This window comes from Notolabrus celidotus, chromosome 14, assembly GCF_009762535.1.
Source record: "Notolabrus celidotus isolate fNotCel1 chromosome 14, fNotCel1.pri, whole genome shotgun sequence".
In the NCBI taxonomy this organism is placed as follows: domain Eukaryota; kingdom Metazoa; phylum Chordata; class Actinopteri; order Labriformes; family Labridae; genus Notolabrus; species Notolabrus celidotus.
In genome coordinates this window covers 32,303,597-32,323,838 of record NC_048285.1, presented here as the reverse complement: position 1 = coordinate 32,323,838, position 20,242 = coordinate 32,303,597, and the positions used below count along the sequence as shown (strand labels likewise).

The following is a 20,242-nucleotide window of genomic DNA, read 5'->3' as shown; positions in this document are numbered from 1 at the left end:
ACAAACAAACATTTATTCATCCTATAATTCTGTGCAATAATACAATGTACAAATAATCTTTCTGTAAATATTACAATCCATATAATATAATTAGATTTATTCAACATAAAATACATTCATGGTCAGTGAAGGCGTCAGTTAACTCTGCAGACGTACAGAGAGGTGAAGGAGGACACAGAGAGAGTCTCAGCGTTTTGAGTTCAGCTTATTTTAGGAGGTTTGGTCCAAAAACTGTCGAGGAATGAAAACTCTTATCTGGAGGATTTCCTGGATTAAAGCACCGACGTGTGTCTGCACTGATGCCACTAAATCTAAAACTGTTTCATTGACATTTATCAAAATGTTTAAACTTCACTCACCACTGGATCAACACGTGAGAAACACTTTTAAAGGCTGTTTGGTTTCCAGGCATTTTTCAAGTCTCTAAATATATCTGCTGTACAAAAAGTTACTGTCACAACATGCTCATCATGGTCACTGTCGCTGTCCGTGCATCGATCTGACTTCAAATCTAAAACACCACAGTCCATCAGACTCAGAGAAACGCTGAACAAAAGGCTGAAGAAAGAAAGAAAGAAAGAAACACAGCACACACTGCGGACTCCACTGAGGGAGCCTCGATCAACCCCGTCACTGACAGGAAGGATAACGTCTCCAGAGATACACTGAAAACACACACACACACATACACACATACACACACACAGGCACTTACACTTTTGTATGACTGCTGCCCTTTAAAAAACCCAGAACTCCTATTTGAATACACTTTAAGAAATGAGGCTGTTCAGATCCAAGGTTTCATCAGACGTCACACACACTCCCATATGTAACACACATTCAACATTTAACTGTACAATCAAGATTTCATGGAGAGACCAGCTTCAGTCTCTTTTCATTCAAGGTGTTGAGATCCAAACAACCAGCCAATCAGAGCTTATCATCTTCATCATGTGATTGGACAAAGTGTCCTGATGCAGCAAACCAGGAGTAAGTGCAGAGAGTCAGCTCAGGCGTCTGCTGTCAGTCAGTCAGTCGATGTTTCAGCCGCTGCAGCCAGCTGCCAATCAAACATGTCCTCATTAGTGATCATCTGAAGTCACATGACACCGTGCATCAGGTGTCCTTATCATCTGACAGTACAACACCCCGGATGTCCTCCCCGCTCATCCTGTCTCTGGAGTGGGGCGTCTGCACCTCCTCGTAAGGGGGCGGGGGGTTCTCTGGGCTCTGACCGGACAGGAGGGGACGGTTGCTGCCGTCTGATTGGTTGTTCAGAGACGATGGTTGTCGGTTGGGAGCCTCCTGAGCCAATAGGAGCTGGGTGGGTCCTGATGAAGGGCAAGGGGGGAGCCGCTGACCCCAGCTGCCGTATACCGCCTCCTCGTAGGAGGGGAGGGAGACAGGGAGTCCGTCCACCATCAGGTCCAGCTGGTCTGAGGAGCGGCGGCTGCAGAGACACAGAGAGAAAGAGAGAGAGTTACTACATGAGGAGCAAGCATTTGTTTCCTTTAACATCTCTCCATCAGAAGTCCTCAAGTGTTTCTGTTGGATGAATCCCCAAAGACTTAGAATGTGGAGCTCAGGGGCGCTGTTGGCCTAGTGGTCTAAGTGCGCCCCCCATATACAGAGGCTGTAGCCCTTGTCACAGTGGTCGCAGGTTTGATTCCAGCCTCAACCATTAACTGCATGTCTTCCCCAACTCCCTGCTCCCCACATATCCTGTCTCTCTTCAGCTGTCCTGTCCATTAAAAGGCGAAAATGGCCAAAAAATATATCTTTAAAAAAACAAACTCAAACTTTAGAGCTCAACAGTCCCTCCATGAACAAAACCTTCCACATGAAAGTCAAGCAAAACCAAAGACATGATCACTTCAACACACTCCCTCATAAAACCTTCAATATCTCAAGTACCCAATGTGTGCAAGTCTCCCTGCTTGTTTGCAAACCAGTGCAGTGCAGGAAGTTCTTCTTACCTGTGTGATTGACAGGGGTAGAGGCGGGACTTGACGACCAGGCAGGCAGTGGTGGTGAGCAGGAAGATGGAGACGCCCACCGCTGTCGTGGCCATGCTGGGCATCGAGTCATCGTCTCTGTCATCAGAGTTTATGTTTGGACCTGAGGAGGAGGAGGAGAGAGGAGAGTCAGAATCAGAATCAGAGAAACAGACTCAGACATGGATATATGACACTTTTATCCATCTCAGTGAAGTGTAACTTCAGATTTGGCTGCAGGATTTTATGCATTTAATCAAAGAAACGTAGCTGCTCTCTAAATAAATCTGCAGGCCGTGTTCAGTCAGCTGTACTCATGGCCTCATGAAGGTCAGGCCAATCACAAATGCAAAGCTCTGATATTATTCGCTGCAAAGATGGCTGCAGCAGACGAGGGAAGCTATGAAACCACAGATGTTAGTTAACAATGCACAAATACAAAACATCTGTGCATTGAGTTGAATATTGGAACTTAAAAGTAGGTTAGGAGGCCAGCTAACTAACCCTGTAGCCTACTGCACACAAAGTCACGTGACTCCCTGCAGCGGCCTGAGTCTGTGAGTTAATACCATCCCAGGTAAATCATAAATTAAGAGGATGATGATAAGTGCATGAACATTAAACTAATCATTAATTGAGGCCACAGGAGAAACAACTCCTCAAAATGTTGTTTTGCTTTGTTTAATGGAAAAACATCACAAACACTGTGCAGACACCGTGCTGACGCTGTGAGGAAACACACACCTGACGTATACCTGTGAGCATCACTGTGGAAAAACCCCGGAGTGAGGTTTAACTAAAATAGACGATCAAATGAGAGATCAATGAGAGGACGATGTTTATCTCTGTGGCTTCTTTCTGCTCGTGACACCATCTCAGTAGATTTCCATGTCGCTCTGACGTCACAGAGGAAGTGTTCACGGGTAAATATGGTGGCTTCACCCGCTTCCTCGTTCTGCACTCATCCTGTCGCAGCTCGTTTGAGTGAATGGTGATGAAGAGGAAGTCGGGGCTTGGTGTGAAGGGAGTGAAGCTGCTAGTTCCTCTGCAGGGAGCGTGTCAGCGTTTCTGCATGTAGGTCAAACGATGAACGTGAGCTCAGGCCAAGGAAGGGTGTGTGTTTAAGAGTTAATGTTGGCCTAGTTTGGGGCTGTGACGGTAAGTTGACGCCCAACACCACCCAGGATGTTTAAGAGACACAATGTATAGGATCAACTTTTCTCCCTGATCGGCGTCAGGTCCAGCAAGCTTTCAGAGACGAATCAACGTCTGCAAGAAAGTCACTTCACGTCTAACTCACATGCACCAAAGTTTAAATCACATTACTGATGGTGTTTATCTCATCAGCTCCAGGTCGTCTCTGAGGTCTGATTCTGCTCCTCAAAGCTCTCACAGACGTCTTCTTCCATCTCTGACTTGGATTTTGTGTACATCTGACCTCGCTTGGAAAAAAAACCACAACAAAAATAACTCCCCTTCTTCCTTAAATTCAAAACAAGAAGGAAGTGTCATAAAGACAACTATCAGCCTGCAAACCATCGCGGTCAGCGCGGTCATGAGTCATTAGAGCTGTTAAAGATAAACTCAGATTAGCACTGAAGGAGTGCAGGGCTGCTGGGAAATCTCAAGAAAAGTTAAGACTTCTGAGATCACCAATTCCTGGTACTTCCTGTGGTTACTTTATCTCAGAGCACATTTAAAATTAACCCAGGGGAGTGAAGCGTGAAAAAGTAAAACAAGAGAGCGGATCAGATCATATCATCAGGTTTCACCTCAACAGGAAGACCACAGAGCAGAGATGAGACTTTAACTGGGATCTGAAACCTTCAAGAGGGAGGGCAGGTCTTATCAGAAGCGGTTTGCAGGTTAAAGGTGGCTGCAGAGGATCCATGCAAAGGCCGCAGAGATGAGTCTTTAACAGGGATCTGAAACCTTCACGAGGGAGGGCAGATCTTATCAGAAGCTGTGCACAGGTTAAAGGCAGCTGCAGAGGATCCATGCAGAGGCCGCAGAGTAGAGGTGAGTCTTAAACCGGGATCTGAAACCTTCAAGAGGGAGGGCAGGTCTTATCAGAAGCGGTTTGCAGGTTAAAGGTGGCTGCAGAGGATCCATGCAGAGGCCGCAGAGATGAGTCTTTAACCAGGATCTGAAACCTTCAAGAGGGAGGGCAGGTCTTATCTGAAGCTGTGTACAGGTTAAAGGCGGCTGCAGAGGCTCCATCGCCCCTGGAGTTTTTGCACATCCAGGAGCAGCTTATTGGTTGACCTCAGAGCTCCAGCTGGAGTGAGAGTTTGGCAACGCGAGGCTTTAAACATCAACACCGAAACTTTAAAATCGATCCTGTTTCCGCTGAGAGAGGGTTTTTTTGTTGTGGTAGATTTTGCATCAAACACAGAAACCCGGCCTCACAGCTGATATCATAAAACCAGGTCTGATCAAAGTTCACCCTGCAGTGAGGTCGACGTCGCCTGCTGCTCTATTATTTCTCTAGTATGAAAACAAAAGTAAAACACAAAGAGCTCTTTGTTCTCTTATCATCACAGCCTCCAGTTGTAAAGTGATAAGAAGGAACTCTGAGCACCAAGGTCCTCAAACGACATCAAATTAAAGAACCTGAACAACTAAACCGTCCCAGTTTGAGGGGAAGTTTTCAGAGTCCACCTGTCCGGACGAGAGCGTCACTCAGACCAAAGAATATCCCTGTCCGGCTGCAGGAATGCTAATTTTTGTTCCACATGAATCAGTTTATTTTCATCTTTTATTCTAAAGAGTGTCTTCTGCACTCTTACAGAGCCAGTGGTGACTAAATTAGATTTAAAAATCTCATTTTTATGAAGAAGATTGACCTTCAGTTTCTCTCCTTACACCTGAGGAGAATCAGTACAGAGAACCCAAACAGGTTTAATGCATTCATCATTCACTGCCGGACTCTCACCTCTGATGGGGACGCAGGCGGGGATCGGAGGCACCCACCTCCCGTGGCGGCACTTGGACATGCGGACCTTGTTGCTGATGTGGTACCCGGGCTCACAGAAGAGGTGGATGGAGGTCTTCTGGTGGAAGCCTCGACACGGGGACGGATCGCAGCGGAAGCCTCCATGTTCAGGAACCAGAGGGTGGGTGCAGTTATAGAATCGGCCTGCAGAGACACAAAGAGAAGCAAAGAAAGTCTGTTAAAGGGGTCGCTGAAACTCGACTTTACACACAGCCTTTACATCCATCGTCCATTTATAGTAGTTCATGTTTATATTACTTGATTAATCCACTCAGGAGGTGAGTTTCTTCCTCCTTTTTTATGAACACAACAACAACATCTACCAGAAGCCTCAGAGTTGAAGCTCAGTTTGCAGCCTGCAGTGCCTTCATTGACCAGGATGCATTGCATGTGAACAGCTTCAGCCTTGCTCTGCTGCGTCCTTCACCCTGGAAAACTCCAAGTGACGTGTCCTGATTCCTGAACTCCTCTGCATGCAAACACTTGGTGCTACTGGAAGCCAAGTCTCACCTTAAATCAGGCTTTTGTCTACATAACATATGAAGGCATAGGGGCTTTGGGAGAACAACAGACTTTGCAGCTTTGTTTCTGAGACACAGATAAACAGGAGAGGCTTTGACTGCAGGATTTTTCAGGGTATATTCTGAACGCTGAAGTGTGTTTTAAAATCTGGTTTTAACACCCGAGAGTGTCAGCGGAGAACAGAGACGCCTCAAACACCTGTGTGTGTGATTTTTGTTGTGATTCAGCGCTCTGTGAGGAGTCGTGTCGAGGTGACGGATGGAGAGTCACTGTGACGGCAGCTGAGGGGAAAACTTTGGGTGTGAAAGGTCAGTGAGGTGATATTGTTACTGTAAACAGTGACCTGTTGAGAGTCAGAGAGACTCTACAAGCAGTAACATGAACCAGCTCTACGTTGTGACTCTTGCCCCACATCTCGTTCAGTGAAAAGCACCCACATTAAAAAAGCTACCGACATCCTCCTCCGTCCTGATGAGCAGCCGGCTCTGTTACCCACTTCCTCTATTTCTTCACTTTCCACATTAGAAGTCTACGTCTGCAGAATCAAGGTTTCCGCTGCCTCTGAGAGCTCCTTCAGCTCGAACATGAACATGAGAGTGAAGGGTCAAATGTGAGGCTGAGTGGAAAATCACTACGACGTCTACACATGAAGGTACACCTAGAGGTTCATGCAAGAAGCAACTTCAGTGTGGAATAATGAAGCCAGTGCTGTTCCTCCAGTGTCCACTCAAGGCTGGCTCCAGTTTCTAAACATTTGAGAGACATTTCAAATGAAATCATCCGGTTTCTCACACAGTTAGGAAAAGAGAGTCTCAATCTTTCTGCTGTGGCAGCCCCATCATTCCATCTCAGGGAGGCTTGGGTTGAGGATGTGGGTTTGGAGATCTCAGATGGGTTGTGGGAGAGAGGACCGGCTGGGATTAGATCAAGCTCCATGAATGCTAGGCTCCAACTCATTCAGTTCAAGGTCATTCATGGATTACACTACTCCAAAACTAAGTCAAACAGAATCTTTCCCTCCATCTCTGCCACATTGGACAGGTGTAAATCTGTCCTAAACTTAAAGCCTTTTGGGTTCATACTTTCCAGCTGACATATATGACAATCATTTGTCCCCTGATGGCCTCTCTGTAATATTGGGTTGCTCCAGCTATGTCCTGAGTCCTGACTCTCCCCTCTGCAACGCAGCACGTGGAAATCAGGCTCTCCTCCCTGCTATAAAAAGTGACTAAATGACTTCCTGTTTGTATCTTGAAGAAATCCAATACACGATGTCAAACACTCATTCTAAGTGTCTCAAGATTGGGGACCCTTTGTGGAGTTTATCATGAAGGAGGTCAGTCTGGGAACTAACTATGACAGTTTACTTCATGTGCATGGCTTTGCAATTTGGTTGCACCCCTGAATGAGATTGCATTGTAATATTCTCTGATCCCTGCTCCATGGACCCCTCGTAACATTACAAGGACTCTCTGTGGACTCTACATCTGGCCATCCATTTATCTGTGGACAATATATCAACGTATGGACTGACACGGTTGCACATCGTATCTCTTTTTCTGGCCGTGTTTTCTTTTAGTTTTGTTCTGTTCTTTGTGTGTGTGTGTCTTTTAGATGTATGTTGTTATAAATGTATAAAAAGAGAGTCAGGCCACACTGAGAGCAACAGATAACTAAGTCCATCACAATATCAAATGTTCAGTATGAACTCAACAGGATACTTATGGTTTGATAAAAAGAGGAAGAACTAGTCTGTTAGTTTCAATCCTCAGGAACACAGCGAACACACTGAGCTGTGCAGAAATCCTGCAGCTGTAAGTTAATGGTTTCACAATCAGTCATCGTGAAGTGATGAAACTGTTCGTGGGATCTTTATCCGGGATGATCATGAAATGAAGTTCTGGATAATTGTCTTTGCGGTCGTTTCAGTGGCAGCTGCATCATATCTGTTCTGTGTGATCTGCACAGAAATGAATGAAGACTTCGTTGTTGTAAAATGAGTCCATCATGTCACTTTCTTTATTTTCTTTATGTGTCAGAGGAGCGGCTTTCAGTCACTTTCAAACCACAGAGAGATGAAGTGTGCACACTGGATTCAGGGATGGTACTCACGTCACTTCATCCACAGCCTGAGAGTTAAAGATTATTCAGTGAATGCATGAATGTTGGGAGGGGATGCAGTGTCAGAGGTGAGGAAGGGTGGGGTCTGTGTCAGAGGTGAGGAAGGGTGAGGAATGTGTGGACTGTCGGGGATCAGAGGTCGTACCTGCGGTGAGGAGCGGGGAGGAGGCCAGGAGGAAGAGTCCACAGAGCAGACCGACGCGTCCACATGGAGACAGGACTGACGCAGACATCAAACCAGACTTCCTGAAAGACCAAAAAAAGAGATGAAGTCAGAGGAAGGGAGGACACACACACTCACACACACACACACACAGGAGATGATCATCATCTTAAAACAGAAGCAGAAGTCACACCTCTCATCTCTTATCTCCTCTCAGCTTCATCTGAGGTCATGAAATACAAAGGGACTTCACAGCGGGGAGAGAAAAGGGGGTTTTCAGGTCTTCAGGTCTTCAGCTGTGACTCTTTCTGCTGTTTGCTTTAACTTAAAGACGACAGACGGAGCTGAACCAGCTGTTGGTTCACACCTGTGCTGAGTCTCCTGCTGCTCTCACAGCAGCTGAGATCACTACAGAGCTTTACGTTGGAAACTTTAACCACAGACTCTGTTTAGTGCTCTCCAAATGCTCCAAGCTCACAGGAAGCAAACATTTCACTTAAAAAAGTCCAGCATTTTATAAACATCAACACCGTAGGAGTGGTAGAGATGTTAGGGTGACACGTCTTTGGTTGGAGCTGGGATCTTCTAAGTATAAGTCAATAAAAATAGACTATCACAGAAGTGGATCACTGAAAAGATGTCCGTCATGCAAACAGGAAAGACTCGAGTTCCTGAGAACTGGTTTGATACAGATATTTTTGGCTACGTGTGACCAGCGGCGGAAAGAGTGCCTGAACATTCTCCTAAAGTTAAAGTACATTCAGTTTGATGAATTTGACTTGTGTTGAAGTAAAACTAGCAGTCCACAATCCAAGGAGAAGGGGGTCAGGGGTTGAAAAGTAAGATCTGATTGTAGAGGAGGGATTTTGGTTGATTCTGAGCCCATCCAGGATGAAGTTATGAAAGAACATTTGAAATAACTCTTGCACGCTGTAGAAGGTCCCTGCACACTCCAGTCTGTTCATGGAGGTTCAGCTCATCATGATGAAAGTCAGATAGTAGCTCTCTGTCCGCCTCACTGAGGGCGGGAGGAAGTGTTGGGTTTGTTAGAGAGATGTTCTGCTGATGAACCAGGTGAAGGTTGAATCGGATGTAAACACATGCATGCACGCGTGTTACTCTCCTCCACTGTTCAATCAGCTGTCAGTGATGCAGTGGATGGAAAGCTTGTCTTCTTTTCTTTTTAAAATGTTAAAGAAGATACTTAAAGAAAAGAGAAATGACTGATTTTAAAAACAAGTGAAAGAAGTAAAGAAAAAGCTCCTCGGTTACAGAAAGGTGAGAGTTTGCTTCATCACTTTCCACCCTGTGTGTGACACGTTTTCAGCCTCTCAGGACGAGGAAGAGAAAACTCACTCTGCCTCTCTCTCATCCTCCATCAGAGACTCAAAGTGAAGCAGCTTTCAGTGGAACGCATCATTACCAGCTCTGTGACTTCATTTTGTCTCATTTTCTACCTCTCTGTCATCCACAGACTCTAAACGTTCAAATAAAGACTGAAAACTGAATGTTTAATACCTTGATGATCTTCTACATACTGAAACAGTTTCCAGTTTTCACAGGAGCTCTAACTTAGGTAACTAAGACCTCATATCAGACTTAAGTTCTGCCCCTGAACTCTGCTTTCTCTTCTTTGGCGTGTCTGTAAACCCGACCTCAACCTTTCAGCAGATCAATACTGAAACTATCTCCTCCCTCTGTTTACAGTTTCATCACTGACCGTAGAGACCAGCAGAGCCGCCCCACAGAGCACCAAACATCACACCGACTACACACCAAACCAAACTCTCTCTACAGATGACTTTTCCAACACGGCATCTCAAACACGAAACATCCTGTCAGAACCCAGCACCAGCAGAGCCGACCTCTGCCACGGAGTCAGGGTAAATGCCAGAGTGTGTGTTCAGGGTGGAGATGTGTGTGTGTGTGTGTGGAGGAGGGGAGTTTGCTGCCTTGATCTCAGGAGAGATATCAGTCATCTGTGGAGCAGCGAGGGACGGCCCCTGCCTCTGTGTGGCAGACTGGTACGCACACACACAAATACACATGCATGCACAGAGCACTGTATTTGCAAACCAACATATTTACATCCCTCCCTCTCTGAGAAGTTCATTTATACTCTGATCAGAGGCACCTGTGAGTGGGTGGAGATGTTATTGGATGCAGCAGGTGAACATGTTGTTAGACCACTGGGTTAGAACATCTGCATAGCTGCAGCTCGTGTGTTTCTGGTCTGCAGGGGTCAGAATCCTGCAGTGAGGTCTGATCCAACAGGAGAGCTACTGGAGCTCAAACTGATGAGAAGGTGTCAGAACACACAGAGCATCACAGTCTGGTGTGTATGGGGGGGATGTGTCACTGCAGACCGGTCAGGGCGCCACTGAAAAAGCCTACAAGCATCACAAGGGAGCAGATCTGGACCGTGGAGCGATGGAAGAAGATGACCTGCAGTTGACTTGATCTCCAGATTCCCCAGATCTCAGTCACACCGAGCCTCTGTGGGAAAACCGAGCTTGATCCATGAAGGCCTCACCTCAGGTTCAGGACTTAGAGGATCTGCTGCTGCACAGTCTCCTCCATGCATGCATCATGTTATGGCTGATTGATATTTTAGATTCATGACTATAAAAATGAGTCTGTTATCTTTCCTGCAGGATCAGGTTGATTCTCTGATAACCTGCTGCAGCCACAATATCCCAGCCTGAGATCATCAAAGTGCATCTATCTCCCTTCTACACACACACATACAGGGTTCAAACATTAAAGAGGTTCTACAAACATTCACGAATTGAAACACTCACACACACACTCACTCACACACACATGCACAGCTCTGTCTTGTGTGACCACAGTCTGCGTGGGAGATCCTGGTCTGACTCATCGTGTCCCTCACTCTGTGATATTAAAACTTCTGCTGTAATGCTTGTGGAGTTGGACGCGGTGAGGAGGCTGAAGGATTATTGTGAAAAACCTTCTCCTCCTCCTCCTCGTGAGAGATCTGCACTCTGCCCTGATGTTTGATTCATTTTTTTTGGAACATCACATCATAACAAGAAAAATCCAGAGAAATGGCCGCCCTGCTTCAGACCACAACCACGATATCACGATCGTGTGATTAAAAGTTGTGTTCAAAAGATGTGATGCATCCACACCAACGCAGCCAGGATCACTACTAACAGCAATCTGGCGAGCTTTAAATGTCACTTTCTGATTTCTGCTCACACCATCTGTCTCTGCTGTGCTGCGGGGCGAGGACTGAAGGCTGTGTGGAATATTAAGAGGACTTCATGTCTGAGGCGTCAAACTCTGCTGCAGCTGCAGTTTGTGATCAGAAATATGTGTCAGAATATGTCAGCCTGGAAGCCTTTGTGCTATCTGGAGGGCCAACATTTAGATATATGCTCAATATTATTATTTAGGTGATTTAATTCAGGCCAAGAGAGAGTCACATAAAACAGTGCAGACAGGCTCCTGAGGTAAAGACCAGTCCACCTTTATGAGCTGTGAGTGAGGAAGCTTTAAGAGATCCATAAAATGTGAGATCTATAAACCGGTCTTGTAATATCACTTCTGATGCTGCTTCATGAGTGATCACATCAGGACGCCTCATCATGTCAGAAGGAGGAGAGAGAGAGAGAGAGATGCTGCTTCACTTCAGGTTTGTAAAAACAAAACGCATCCTGCAGAGAAGTCGATCGACATTGAGTCTTCTGTATTCGATGACTCCTTCAGTTCACACCTCTTCATCAGCTGCGTTAGTCTGATTCAAACCTCAGGTGTGACTCTTTTAAATAAAGTATCCTCTCTGATGTCTGCGTGTTTAATTCCTTTCATGTTCTCTGTTTTTGTAACCGCAGCAGGATGTGAGGGGGGTGAAGTGTGGGTTGGCTGGGAGCTTTTTTGTTACATACTTGTTATCTGTAAAAAAAGAGAATTCTGGTATTTTAAAACCTGGACTCTATTTTTACATTTTGTGGTTTGAATTAAAAACAGGTCAGAATATAATATTCGGTTTGCTCCAGCAGTGAAACGTCTGCAATGGCTGCAAGAGAATTTGTCCTCTAAGAGCTTGTTGTTGTTGTTGTTGTCAGCGATCATATCAGAGAGGATCATCACAGTCATAGACCTTCTTCTTCAGAAGCACCTGACTCATCTGACAAAAACAATAATATGACATTTGAAGATCATGAGGGTTTCAGGTCTAACTTTCTGAGTGTCCACCTGGGGCTGGCGCTTACGGCTGATGAATCCCCATTGGGTCTCATGTTAAAATGCTCATTCTTACAGGGGGAATAAACATGCATACAACCCTGTGTAAATACAGTTACAGTCTGAGTAGCTTGTGTCTTTAGTCATGCACACTCTGCAGGATGACTTGATTGTATGACTCCTTCATTTAGCAGATATAAGGAATTGTGATGCACGGCTGATTTAGTGCATTGCAGCGGTTTGCCAGTCAGCTGAAAGTCAGCCTCAGCTGCACCTCTTTGCAAAATTAGGCTGAGTCAGAATTTCCATTACGGTGACTGACATCCTTGCATTTCAAAAGGCCTCTTCAGAAACCGACGGCTGACGTCACTGAGACTCACATGCCATTTGGTCACCTTTCATTGAATATGTGAAAAACCTGAGTCCAGCATGAAACTCTCTTTTTGTTTTTGGTAATGTCATTATTCATGTTTCATTGTCATGTCTATGAATGAAAAGGAGAATTTGTTACTTTGTGTATTCATTTATTTTTTCTTTACAATGTTTATTATATAAGTATTTGCTTGTTAATCTACAGATTTTACTTGCTTTATTATTATTGTTTTATTTTTGTTTTTATTTATTTTTCCATTCTTGTCCCTCTTATCTTTAGGTTTAGGCTGGTTGGGTGGATGTAGGGAATAAATGCTCTTGTTAATAAAATGAAAAACTATAAATAAAGCTTTTCAATTTTCTGTTTTTCATGTTAATTAATGAAGAAATGTTCACACGTCTCTGCGGTGATTGAAACAACACACACATTATTCCGTGCCGAATGACGAACACTGCTGGCTCCTTCTTAGAAACCTTTCTGTGGCTCACAGGAAGTGATGCATTCTCTGTTTCCAGCTACAGCAGAGGGGTTGTTTGGCACCGGCAGAGAAAGAGAGGAGGCTCGTCGTGAGATAAAAATATTACAACACACACAGAGAGAGAAAATTCCAGAGGAAGGACATTCAACAGGAAGCTCTCACATTGTCTGATCAGATAACAGGAAAACACATCTAACCGCTGGAGTTCAGCTCTGACTTAGACTCAGTTTGTTCCCGGTGACAGATAGAGAGCAGGGAGAGTGTTCATCCACTGAACCACGTCTGACGGGATGGTTGATCAGTAGCTGCAGAGGTGACTGGTTCTGTTGAACTTTGCTCTCTCTCTACTCGGCTGATTTACTATTCCTGAACGAGTTCAACAAACAAGATCAAACCGTGCAGGAGGAGGAACTACAGCTCAGATTTTACATCTGAGGAACTGATTTAATCCGAGCAGGAAAAACATTCAAATGTTATTTTGTATGCCTCATGATGACAGCACAGTTACAGTATTTACCCTGATGTGTTTGAGTTGGAGGGCCTCTTTAAAAGATCATGAAACACACTGTCACAGACTGTCTTTCTCTTGACGTCATTTCATTTGATAAACAAGGATTTAAAGGAACAGAGTGCAGAATTTAGTTTGTCCTCTCTGTCCTCCTAAACGCATAAACTTTCACAAACTTGGAACTCATTCGACAGATCCAGTCTACTATAAAGCCCAATGTCCGTCACCATGACGCTCACACACTCAGAACATGCAGAACACTTCCTGAAACTACCCGGATGAGTTGCTTGTGAACGCAAACAACACATTTTTCACCCAGAATTTTCCCCCTTAGCATGTTAGCATGTTTGCACTTGCTGCCTCCACCTGCTCTGCCTGAATGGTGAGATGGTTGGGTGTGTGTGTGTGTGTGTGTGTGTGTGTGTGTGTGTATGTGTGTGTGTGTGTGTGTGTGTGTGTGTTTCAGTGAATGCACACAATGAACCTGCAGACAGTGGAAGTGCTGATGCTGTGTTTTAGAACAGGTCACAGGGACACAGTGAAGAGCTCACATTTCAGCTTCTGTAACTTGTGACTGTTTTTGTTTTGTGGAGGTTTTTGTCTGCATTGCATTTTTTTTTCATGCTTCTGTTTATTTTATGAACCGATACTGACCTCTGAATCAAACAGTGACACCGTGTGAGGACCCCAGCACTTGTTTTACTTAAGAAACGGACTCCTCTTCACATCATAAAAACCTTGGAGGTTGTATTTAGTCACGATTTAACCCGTTTAGTTTCTTTTTGCTCTGTGTCATGGTTTGTAATCCGTCTCTGGAGAACTGAAACTGTCTGTATCAGAGGGTGAGATGGTCCAGTAAGCTGATCAGAGAGTCACAGCTGAACCCAGAGTCCCTGTAGACTCCCACCCTTTAGATCAGGGGCGTCAAACTCAGTTCAGTTCAGGGGCCACATACAGGCCAATTTGATCTGAAGTGGGCCAGACCAGTAAAATCAGAACATAATAACCTAAAGAGAAGGACAACTCAAAAGGTTTCCCTTTGTTTTAATGCAAAAAAGTACATTCTGAAAATGTTCACATTACATGAACTCATAGTTGGACCTATGACGTACGCACATGTATGGTAAGCATGTGCACGATATGTGGCTCCTTATTTGGAAAAAGGTGGATCCACCGCTCCTGCTGTTACAAGTTTACAAAAACTTTAGTGCTGATTGGATCAACAGGCTTCAAGTACTCTAAAAAGTCTGTGAATTTCCAACGGATTATGCAAACTGAAAATATTCTCCCGGAGCGCCATTCAGGTATCATCCATCAGCACCATGACTGTATGAGCCCCCTAGAGGACAAATCTAAAATTGCAGTTACTTTTATTGAAAAATTGTAGTTAATGTCTTCTCTGTAATTGAAGTCGTCCACGGGCCGGATTGGAACCTCTTGCGGGCCGGTTTTGGCCCACGGACCGTATATTTGACACCCCTGCTTTAGATGGTGAGAGCTAGCTTCTTGTGTTGGATGAAGGTATGAAGTTTTCCTGCCTACTGCCCCCAACTGGCCTGACGATGTATTACAATTACTTGTTTTTTTTTCCTAATACGTCATCGGCCTGATTTGCATAACCTTCCCGGGGTCGAAACACAGACAACGATGGGGGCACAGGAACCTTTTAGTCCCAGGTAAAGTAGTTCTGGGGGCTAAAAGACCCCAGAACTCTTGGTCGAAATGCATCTCTTATTTTTACTGAGTGTTGCTTATGAACCCTCAAACACTGTCCTCTATCTCTCTGTCTGTCTCTCTTCTTCTGTGCTGCTGTTTGGAGTAAATTGAGGCCAGCTTACTTACAATAAAAGAAATCCACCTGCAGGTACAAATACTACTCTGAACTTTAACATCTTCCCTCCACAGAGGAGGTATCATCTCTGCAGCAGTTTAATAATTGAACCAATAATCAGTGACTAACAGGATGATTCAGGGACATGAACATGTTCACTGAACGCTGAGACGACGAATAACTGGAAGACGTGTTTTTAATATGATGTTTGAATGTTGAAAAACCAGCTTTGCCAGAGTTTGTAGCTACATGTTCCTGCTTTCCTTTCTTTGCTGCGGGCCTCCTCACTCCCTCACTCTCTCACTCTCTCACTCCCTCTCCACCTCCTCAGGTTGTTTACAGCTCCACTAATGAGATTACTCCTCAAACAGGGTTAGTTTGATCATTCCACATCCTCTGTTCTAAGATAAACGGTGATGATGCAGGATTTAAACGCAGCACAAATTAAAAAAAAAAAAAGTTCAAGCACTCAAACAGTCAGACAGGTGTTGCCATGGAGAATGAGCTTCAGCCATCCCTCTTCAGCTGTATCTGTTAGCTCAAGTGGTGTCACCTGAGGTAAGTCACAGCAGGGCGAGGGCTCACAGACAAACACACTCCTCAAAAACACACACACTGTAAAAAAAAAAAAACAATAAACCTCAAATGGATCTGTTTTTAGAAACATTCTAATCTCAGATTATGTTATCAAAGGGCTGCAGATAATCTGACAGGTAGAGTCATCACCTCATCACCTGTCTGATCAGAATAAAGGCGCAAAAATAAACAGAAGTTCTAAGCCATAAGAGGACAAACTGCAGATTGTTGAATTTGGAGACCTTAGGACCAAAGAGTGTTTTTACCTGATGTGACTCTATGATCAACAGATTATCTTAAACTCTAGATTTCATCATGTGACTTTAAAACCTTACAAAAACACCTCCAAACTGAGCCGTCACGCTGCAGAAGAAACCCCACATCCCCCCTTTAATCCCCCTGAATGAACCCTGAACACTCCAGGTGCTGCAGAAAACAGAAACCTCTGACCCCCTCTGTAATCCGGTCAGTCACAGAGACCTGCAGGACCCCCTCAGTGAACCCTGGACTCCCTGGAAAGCCTGTTTGAACCCCCCTGAAGGTCTGTGCATTGAAACAGATTCTTATGTAAAAAGCTGCTTTTGTTCCTAAGCAACATGCAAGCAAATGAAGTCACCATAATGATCAGATACTCGATTCTAATCAGTCCTCTGTGGTTCAGTCATGTTCCATCTCAATCATCTCAATCATCTCCTCTTCATTCTGCAGCTCTGCATGAAGCAAAGACTACAAGACCAACAATCCAGTCTGTTCATCAACAACACAGCTCTGCTGATTCCCACGCAATCAGTCAGCGCACCGATTAATCGATTAATGGTCGATAAACACATTTTCATTTCATCCCCCTTCTCCTCCCTGACAGCTCCTGACAGCTCCTGATAGTCCCTATCAGTCCCCTGATCTGTTTGCAGGATCAGTTTCCTCAGTGGATGTGTCAGAAATGTCTCACCTGAGAGCTGAGAGGAGCAGCGGTGTGTCGGAGCAGAGGAGCGGCTCTGAGGTCTGCAGAGATCCGGGTCCTGGTCCTGCTGGTCCTGGTTTTTGATTGAAAAGGATTTAAAGTGTAGATCTGGATCTAGTCTCGGTCCTCAGCTGACGCTCTCGGCTCCTGCTCAGCAACAAGTGAGACCTTTTCAGCTCTGCGTCCTGACTCATCGATCAGCTGTGAGAGACACCGACACGCGCGCTTCCTATTGGCTGGTGATGACTGCTAAGCCCCGCCCACATGCGCGGCTACGTCATGTACTGGTAACGCCCTCTTTTATCTCTCTCTCTCTCTCTCTCACACACACACACACACACACACACACACAGAGGTGTTTTCATAAATCTCACAGGTGAATCATTCCTTGATCCTGATCCTGATCCTGATCCCCCCGTCCTTTCTGTTTCTGTTCTTTGAATCCTTTTAAAGAAATCTGGACCTGAACTCATCAACAGACCAAATATTACACAATGTGCAAATGATCTCACATCAGGGTCAAAATAAAAATCTATTCATCTTCTTTTATTGCACAACCAACAGACCAAATGTTTTAAGAGGTCATAACTGGACTCTAATGGGTGTTTCTGACAGGGGCCGGTTTATTCTTACAGAGTCTGTGGTCCTTGTATGTTACATTTGTGGGTATCATGCTGGCTCACCACTTAGTTCCTCTCTTTTTTTAAGTGTACACATTTTTACTAAGAAAAAGGAAACAGTGGTCAGTTACACCTTGAATTAAGAAACACAAAACATCACATGGTTTCCTATCTTTGAAACATCTGATCATGACACCTGACTCTGAGCGGATGGAGCAAGAGAAGAAAGATATGAAGATGTAACCTCTGGGAACCCCAAATCCTCCAGCACATACTTCTATCTGTACAGAAGAGGATTAGGGCCACTGAAAAAACAACGACAATTAAGGTAATTTATTATTATTATTATTATTATTATGAGCAAAAAGTCAAAATTCTGAGATTAAAGTCAGAAGTCTGTCTACTTTTAGTCTGAACTGAAAGTAGTCAGTGGAAACAAGGACTTTTTTAAAAGAATCTCACTTTGAGAATATCCCAAATCACCACTAATATGCTATATTTGCAATGGCTTTTATTTTGAAATTCCAAATCAAGTGTAGCTGTAATTGGCAGCATCCCATTTTGAGGTTTTCTCCTTTCAGTCTGAATCAAAACATATCAGTGGAAACTGAGATTTAATGTAATGCCAAATATATAATTACCAGGCACATTTTTACATTTCAGATAGCTTTTATTTTGAAAATCCACCAGAATTCTGACCTTTTTTCTCATAATAATAATAAAACAAGAAATTTGACCTTCTTTTTTTTTTTTTTCAGTGGCCCTAATCCTCTTTCGCAGGGTCGGGACCCCCTGGGAGGTCGTGAGACACAAATGGGGGGTCATGAGATGTCTTCCAGAATGTTTCTTTTTTAAAAGTTTCCTAAAAACAGTACATTTTACACATTATAGTACAAGATATGGACCCAAATAGCAGCTCAATTTGAAATAAAACCTTGAAAATAGAAACTGTCATGAGTTGCCTTTCTTTGTTGCCAGATGACTCCTAAGTTTAGAGTTAGTGAACAGTTAATGATCAAAAGCATCAGTAGCAGCAGGTTAATTCATAACGGCACAGGAAACAGACACATGCTCATACAGGTAGGGACATTTTCTGCAGACCAGCTAAATTAAGCAACATTAAATCACTTTGAGGGACAGTGAGGGTTGCAAGTCTTTGGAATCTATATTTTGGGGGCCAAGGGCTGAAAGGTTTGGGAACCTCTGTAATAAATGGTCAATCTTTCACCTCAACACTAAGAGTGCACACCTGAACCTAAGCCAGTGAGATTCATTCTCTGGGGAACATGAACGTTTCATGTCAAGCAGTCTGCAGCTCACAGCTCGCTTCAGATTCATTCTCTCATTTGCATCTTTCTTTTCCAAACTCTGACATATCGAGAGTTCATTTATATTCTGCAGACTTGCAAATGAACTCATGAACAGAGGTGACACTTTCATGCTTCACTTCTTAGAGAAGCTGGAGGAGTTATCCTCTCCGATACCCTGTTTATAGTTTCACGTCTAACTTGCACCTCAAAGGCACACTGACCCCAAATTCTACATTTAACTGCGAACTCATGTCTCTGATATCATACTAACCTCTATGGTAATGCATGCAGCAGGAAACGGTCCCCTACTTTCTCTCTGAGAGACCACAAACACAGCTGACCTGTGGTCTGCGTCTCAGTCACTGCTCGAGCTGCAGACTGTCAGCCTGCACAGTTTCAGCCTGCAGACTCTCAGACTGCACAGTTTCAGCCTGCAGACTCTCAGCCTGCACAGCTCGACATGCTGCGCAGCTCCTTCGACTGACAGGCGACTTGACGGAAGTGCTAAAAATAAACCAGTGCTGACTCTGCTGCTGAGATGTATCAGTGGAATACAAAGAAAAGGGTTTCCACTGAACAGTACCAGCTTCAGGAAACTGTATCAGGAATCCTTTTAATCCTCTCAAATGTAGACCTCAATTACAGAAACTTCTGATACTCTCCAAACAGAGACATTAGTGGATCATTATCTCGTGCTTTGAGTCTTTAATTTCCTGCCACTTGTGTTGCTCTTTGAGATTGTCTCTAGTTCACAAACTGTGGGTTTAACCCCCCACAGAGAACACCCCCGGGCGCCTCTTCTCAGCAGGGTGTTCAAGACAGGAAAACTAAGGAGTGAGGTCGAGAGAGAGAAACAGGCTTGTGCTTCATTTACTGAGATGTTTGCAAAAAGGTCTCTTGGTTCATCGCTGAAAACACAACACAGGAAGACAGTCTGATATAAAAGAAACACAGCGTTCAGATTGATTGATCAGATCTTTGTTTTAGATTTGATGTCGAGTTGGCAGCTTATCTGCATGTTTCACAGCTCTCACATCTCTCTGCACGATTCTCTGGAAGCTTTGACTCATTCATGTTGCCGTGTTGCTACAAGAAGTGAACATTCAATAGTAGCATGCACAAGTCGGCTTGTTAACATGCAAATGAACAGATTTGACTCTGGAGTGCAGACTGATGAAGGCTGAGTGAAACCCAGAGACTGACTGATGTCTAACTTTGACTCAAACATTTGAAACCCTCTCATATCTGGAGTTCAGGGTTCGGGCGCTGCAGGGAGCCGAGTCATTCTAGTTTCATCTTATATTCTCTTAAAGATCAGACACCTTAAAGAGCTCATAGTGCCTTATCACCCCTCTGGAACACTACGCTCCCAACATGCAGGCCTGCTGGTCGTACCTAAAGTCTCTAAAAGTAGTATGGGAGGTAGAGCCTTCAGTTATCAGGCCCCTCTCCTTTGGAATCATGTACCAGTCAGGGTCTGGGAGGCAGACACCCTCTCTACTTTTAAGAGTAGGCTTCAAACTTTCCTTTTTGATAAAGCTTATAGTTAGAGCTGGATCAGGCTTGGACCAGGCCTTAGTT

General features: G+C 44.4%; 1 protein-coding gene across 1 annotated transcript; it reads right to left on the bottom strand.

The window, feature by feature from the left end:
• Window positions 1–82: 82 nt before the first annotated feature.
• zgc:152863 (uncharacterized protein LOC562658 homolog) lies at window positions 83–16,826 on the bottom strand (the record flags this gene model as incomplete). Its single annotated transcript, XM_034701903.1, has 5 exons — window positions 83–1,450; window positions 1,977–2,118; window positions 4,930–5,133; window positions 7,778–7,878; window positions 16,720–16,826. Coding segments are annotated over 5 exons (888 nt in total), but the record flags the coding sequence as incomplete, so codon positions are not given.
• Window positions 16,827–20,242: the final 3,416 nt, after the last annotated feature.